The sequence below is a fragment of the Globicephala melas genome, chromosome 7 (genome assembly GCF_963455315.2).
Source record: "Globicephala melas chromosome 7, mGloMel1.2, whole genome shotgun sequence".
Taxonomy (NCBI): Eukaryota; Metazoa; Chordata; class Mammalia; order Artiodactyla; family Delphinidae; genus Globicephala; species Globicephala melas.
This window is the reverse complement of record NC_083320.1, coordinates 22,252,806-22,259,725: the sequence shown is the minus strand read 5'-3', so window position 1 is coordinate 22,259,725 and position 6,920 is coordinate 22,252,806. Positions and strand designations below refer to the sequence as shown.

Here is a 6,920-nt window from a genome sequence, read left to right as displayed (position 1 = left end):
ACACACACACACACATGTTATGTAAAGCACCTCCCCCAAGGGCCATATAATTTGGCATTATTACGAAGTCTACTCTATAGCCATATATATGCTTCTGGGTCAGTCGGGTAATTAGCTGAAAATTATCTTCATATTCATTTTCCTTCCACAGGAATGTTTCCTTCAGAGAGACCCAGAACATGAACCTTTCTTTAACAGCTTTAAAAAATGTTGTCTGCCAGCAGCACATGAATTCTCTATCATCTTTCAGGATTTGTATCTGTCCAGCTGACACAGCTATTTCCGCCGAAAAGCAAGTAGCTTCTTGCTCTGCTCCGTGCCTTACTATTGGCAAGGCGCTGCAGGAATACGTTTAAGCTCTATTTACCACCAGGGTAAACTGCCCTTCTATAGCATTCTTGTAGAAAGGCATTTCGGGGGGGTCAGTATGTCCCCATGTATTTACAGGTACTGAAGATGACATACACAAACACTCTAGACATTGTGCCCACTCATTACTGCCAATGTTAATCTGGCCCTTGGCACTTTACACATCACAATAGATTCATGTATTCATGATGATGTTCATTCTATTATTTTCTGAAAATAAATTATTTTGTTTGCTCTCCCAATTCTACCTACCCCAAACTACCTTACTTTTCTTCTCCACTCTTTCCTTTCAACTGCTAATAGCCATGCTTTTAAGCTGTCTTTTTATTGAAAGTAATAAATTAAGGCATTCATCTTCAGAGGTTTCACCTTTGCATAAGAGTCAGCAGCTTACACACTAGCATGCTCACAGTGCTGAGTAGACAGAAATTCATTTCAGTAGTAAAAACATTCACTGACCTTAGAAAGAAAACTTTCCATTTATAGTTACTGGCTAGTCTTGCACAATTGTAACTTTCCAATACAGAATAATACTTTAAAATTAAGATATTTTGAGGAATTTGTATCTTCTGTGGCTCCTCAAAATGAAGCCATTGGCATTTGTTGAGACTGAGTTTGCTGGAGGTACTAAGACTACAGCTGGTCATCTTGTGAGTCAGTGCTTACGGTGGAAACTTGGCTACTGGTATCGGCAGCTTCATAGCACTTTTGGTCTTTGGCAAAGTTGATGAAAACCTGATTTTTCAAGGGAAATAAAGCCATTAGTACTTGGTAAACCAAAGGAAGAAATAAGGTGTGTGTGTATGCACAATGGGAGAGCTAATAAGAAGAAAACTAGATGTCATAGGGGCACGCCCAAACACAGAAACAAACTCTCACTAGGAGTCCTTCCTTTAGGTATTGAAATTTATCTGGGGTTTGAAAATAATATCTATATCTACAACTATAAATACATTTATAATCATAATATAAATCTAAAGCTATAATTAAATATCTATAGCCACATATTTGTATCTATTTGATCTGTATCAGTATCTTTCAAGTATCTTTTAACAAGGAGCCCAAACCAAGCCCTTGTCAAATGTTTGGATGATGATGTTGAGAGAAATTTCACTAGTTTCAAGAGGTTCGCTAGTTTCAACAGTTAATGCACTAAAATAAAATTTGTATACAAAGCTCACATTAACATTATGTTCAGTAAGCTTATTATTTAACAGGCAGAACTTTATGACTTTGTTTAAAATTCTATTAGTCATAGATTCATAAAGAAAATATTGAGAGTCTACTTTGTGCCAGACATGATACTGGTAATTGGTTACAAGTCAAAGGATAAATCTTCTGTGTTGGTAAGGCCATAATTGCTTAACTCCCCATAAAAAATTGTCCATGAGATGCAGCATGATTCAGATGCCTCTGTAGCCTCACTTTCAGACCCATTCCAGTGATAGGTCCAATCAAATGTTCTATATATCAGGTTGGTTGAACTGTGTAAAACTAAAACAGTGCAAAGGTGATGAAGGATGTTCCATGATGCCTCGAGTTATCAAATATAAATGTAATTAAGACAGATGATGTGAATGAAACAAAAGAATCCTGCATTTACCACTTTGGTTGCCTGAATCTAGCAGATCTAAAGCTTTGGCACCAAATTCTCACTAGATAACTCCATCCTCCCCTAATCTAGGAAGCCAATCAATAGAAATGTTATTTAAGAAACCTACCAAGGAAAAAGTAAGGAAAGTGTTAACAGCTATTTGTTTTATAGATGAAAATAACTGTTGCTTTATATATACAGATAACTGATAGGTATAGATGTCTTATAGAAGGAAAAAAATCTTTTCTCCATTAAAAATAGTTAACTCTTTTCATATTTTTTCCTAACATCCCCAAATGCACTTAGAAATAAATTAAGCTAACTTTTTCAGGTGCAAGTTTAGATACTGCTTCAATCAAAAACAAACTCAATGTCATTAAAAAGAAATAATCAGAATGTATAATAATTTATGTGACATTGTGCACATGGATCATGGTATCCAGCTTACCTCTTCCAGAGTAGTCTGACTCACTAAGAAATTTGTGATATTTAAAGCAGTCTTGTTGGTTTCCAGCAGATCAAAAATGTTTGCTACTCCTCCTGCAGTGACCGGCACATGATACTCTAGCATGCTGAGGTGCTGATCCTGTGGGAACCAAAGGGAAAAAATGTATTTCTCAATGTCAGGTAATATTGACTTGACTAGACATAACTTGACCAAGAGCTAAGAAACGTACTGAAATTCATTCCTCTGAAAATGATGTTACATTGTAAATAATGGGTATGTTTTGAGATTAACAGCTTTCAAAGATGAGATAAAAAGTTTTACGAATGTCCAAGAGAAAACAAATTTAAAAGCTAATGAAAATTCCAAAATATTCTACATTCATGTGCACTTATAAAGACATTATAGTCTTGCCTAGGAAAAAAAATTGTGGAATGGTATTGCCTATGTCAGATTACGCTTAGCTCACATAAGCGTTTTCAGAGATAACTTTTAGAAATTTCATTTTTTTTTAAATGTTAAAATTGTTCTAAAAGGCTAAGGATTAGCTGTTCAATTTATATTGGCTATAGCTGCCAGATTTCAAAAGCACTGTCTATGAGAAACCTCATTCAAATAATGCTACATTCTTTCTTAACTCACTCTAAAATACTTTTCAGTTTATTTAGTCTGTAGTATCACCATCAATTTAGTAATCTATTCTTATTTCGTTGGAGTATCTTCAACATTTTGCTTTTCTGCATATTTCATCAATTATCATATCTTATTTATTTTTCCTCTAAATAACTCTCAAATGTAACCTTTCCTCTCTATCTGCACCATCAATTTTACTAACTTGCTGCTCATCACTCCACATCTGAGTTATTGCAACAGCCTCTTCAGAAGCTTAGAAACCATATACACTCATATGTTCTGGCACAAAGTAGCTAGGATAATCTTTCCTAAACACTAGTTTGGTCAGGATGTTTTTTTTACTCCATAAACAATCCCTGTAACCTATATTGATCAGATCAAGATTGTATATTGCAGCCTGGTATTCCAGACCTGCGTTACTGGAAACCCCTCTTCTCACTCCTTTGCTCGCTGTCTAGCCCCTCTCATTGATTTGTGTTTACATCATACCTGTCAGTGCAATCAGGCTATCTTATCGATACTTATTTTTACTCCCAAATTGTTGTTTGGTTATTTCCCTTTTAGAGATCTAGAAACCATCACATACTTGTAGAGAATGGTCTGCTTAGGAAGTAATCAAACTTTTATCATCACTGCACTTGTCTTGTACAGCGCTAGTCCCCTGAAGAACAGACCAGGGCAAATGTAATCTCATCACTCAGTGACTAAACACAGATTTCAACCCAGAAGTTCACTGAAAGAAGAAGTATTATGACCAACGTGGTTTGTGCAAAAAAAAAAAAAAAGAAAAAAAAAGTGTCCTTTAATTTTTAAATTTGATTTTAATTTAGATGATAGAAAATGGACTTTGATAAGAATCAGAGGTTGAGGCAAAGGTATTTTGTAGAGATAAAAGAATTGTTTTTAAAAATGAACTCTATTTTGCTCTCCAAAATCACTTCACGTTAATATGGTGCCTGACAGTTTATGAAGCATCTTTGTGGACATTTTATCATTTAGTTCTCACACCAGTCTTGTGAAGTAGATATCAACAGTATTTGTAAAATAGGAATACAAGGCTCAGAGACTTTAAATGTCTTGCTGGAAATCACATAGGCAGAGCTGGACCTCAGCCCAAGTCTTCCAATTTCTGTTCATCATTCCACACCTGACTTCCGTTTAAAAACAATCACTTGCTATAATCATCTTATATATCAATTACCTGCACATCAAAGATGTTACAATGATAATTTTTTTGTCAAGTGCATTTAAATATGTACTATGTGAGATTTATATGTATATATCTGTGTGTGTCCATCCTGTTGATATGTATATGTAAGATGAAATTAATTGAGCAATGTTTCAAGTAGTGTGTGATTTAAGAACTTGATTTCCAAGCAATTTTGCTCAACACTTTGTAGGCTTATCTTTCAAGTGAGGAAAGCAAAGGAGATAATCTCTTCTAGCTGTGACATTCTGGAACTTTGTAATTTTTTTTTTCTTAGAAGAAATGCCCTTGGTCATATGTATCTGTCATTCCTCAATTCCCTAACATATGTAACTAATAATCTAGTTAAGCATACAACCTGAAAAGTAATACAATACGGTCATAAAGCCTTTGTGAGGAAGAAATAAAGGTATGTAAAAGGACTATGTTACTCTTAAGTAGCTACAAAAATATATAACTAATTTGAAGATTTTATCTGTTAATACTAAGTGTGCTTCAGAGTATCTTAAGCATCTTGAACTAATAAATATATATTGATGAATAACAAAGCTATGGTCAGCTTGAAAATGACAAACATCCACTACGATATTAGATTATATCTATCAAAACCAGTCAATCTCTTACTTTTAAGTATGTTTTTGGAAAGTGAAGTTGCATGAACCTTGTGAGGGGCTCCATGCTCACTTTGACATTCTTCACGTGAACCTTGACGGTAAATCCTCGTCCAAACCTAGAAAGAAGTGCAAGATACAGTATGAGTTATGTTTTGCTGAAATAGCTCCTTTGGAATTCTAGATAGTGAAACAGGACCCAAGCTGACCATGATAGCCCCTTTTCCTATATAAAGACTATCATTTTGCTATAAAAGTTCAGGGCCTGTTGCAAACTGGAAATAGTACACTGCTATTACTTTTTATTTATTTCTACCACTATACAAAGTCAGATCCTTTGGACAAAAGTTGCATTAGAAAGAAAATACAAAATCCTGGCTTTCTTTGGCATCCATGAATTGGTAGTTGATGTAAATTCCTGGAGCTACATACTTTCTAATTTAAAGCAAAGAGAATCTTTAAAGGCAAGTTATTGGAGATTTGATGTCAATCGTAAAGATTAAAATCACTGGGGTTTTAAAAATAAATCAATATACTAGCTAACAGTTTGCACCAAAAATAGAGTTTGTAAACAAGTCACAACAGACTCTCTGGGAACAATATATAAGGCCTTTTTCATCCTTTTTTCTTATCTTGGTTAATATTGTCTTATAAGAAAGCCAAGCTGTTGTACAGACAAAGGTATAAAGTAATGTCATGATGTTGGAAGATTAACATGGACATGTATAAATGCATATGCACTATGATAAGCATAAAAATATTAATTTAATTTTAATTTGATAGTATGATATTTATGCACATCTCCCCAGTGTATTTTTGGTGAAAAGGTTTTGAATGTAGTAAAAATGTTAAATAGCTTGCTGAAAGCCTGTTCAAATGGCAAATGAACATTCTAGATAAAAATCGATGCCTTCATGTACTTGTCAAGGTCTAATTTGTTACCAAGATAACTTTTTTTGTGTGTGTGTGTGGGGGGGGGCTTCTCATTGCGTTGGCTTCTCTTGTTGCGGAGTTCGGGCTCTAGGAGCACGGGCTTCAGTATTTGTGGCTCGCCGGCTCCAGAGCACAGGCTCAGTAGTTGTGGCGCACGGGCTTAGGTGCTCCGCGGCATGTGGGATCTTCCTGGACCAGGGCTCGAACCCGTGTCCCCTGCATTGGCAGGCAGATTCTTAACCACTGCGCCACCCGGGAAGTCCTGTCATTCACTTTTTTTTTCTTTGAATTTTTGAATTATATTTTATTTATTTTAGTATACAGCAGATTTTTATTAGTCATCAATTTTATACACATCAGTGTATACATGTCAATCCCAATCGCCCAATTCAGCACACCACCATCCCTGCCCCCATGCGGCTTTCCCCGCTTGGTGTCCATACATTTGTTCTCTACATCTGTGTCTCAACTTCTGCCCTGCAAACTGGTTCATCTGTACCATTTTTCTAGGTTCCACATACATGCGTTAATATACGATATTTGTTTTTCTCTTTCTGACTTATTTCACTCTGTATGACAGTCTCTAGATCCATCCACATCTAAACAAATGACTCAATTTTGTTCCGTTTTATGGCTGAGTAATATTCCATTGTATATATGTACCACATCTTCTTTATGCATTCGTCTGTCAATGGGCATTTAGGTTGCTTCCGTGACCTGGCTATTGTAAATAGTGCTGCAATGAACACTGGGGTGCATGTGTCTTTTTGAATTATGGTTTTCTCTGGGTATATGCCCAGTAGTGGGATTGCTGGATCATATGGTAAGTCTATTTTTAGTTTTCTAAGGAACCTCCACACTGTTCTCCATAGAGTCTGTATCAATTTACATTCCCACCAATAGAGCAAGAGGGTTTCCTTTTCTCCACACCCTCTCCAGCATTTGTTGTTTGTAGATTTTCTGATGATGCCCATTCTAACTGGTGTGAGGTGATACCTCACTGTAGTTTTGCTTTGCATTTCTCTAATAATTAGTGACGCTGAGCAGCTTTTCATGTGCTTCTTGGCCATCTGTATGTCTTCTTTGGAGAAATGTCTATTTAGGTTTTCTGCCCAGTTTTGGATTGGG

The 6,920-nt window shown here is 35.7% G+C and overlaps 1 protein-coding gene across 1 annotated transcript in view; it reads right to left on the bottom strand.

The window, feature by feature from the left end:
* Positions 1–1,002: 1,002 nt before the first annotated feature.
* The window catches only part of ABCA12 (ATP binding cassette subfamily A member 12), a 186,284-nt gene continuing 180,366 nt past the window's right edge, over positions 1,003–6,920 (bottom strand). Inside the window, exons 52-54 of the mRNA XM_060301454.1 lie at positions 4,873–4,978; positions 2,412–2,549; positions 1,003–1,104 (exon numbers count right to left, since the gene is read on the bottom strand). Of these exons, the coding sequence (XP_060157437.1) occupies positions 1,003–1,104; positions 2,412–2,549; positions 4,873–4,978 (346 nt within the window). The remainder of the gene's footprint in view (positions 1,105–2,411; positions 2,550–4,872; positions 4,979–6,920) is intronic.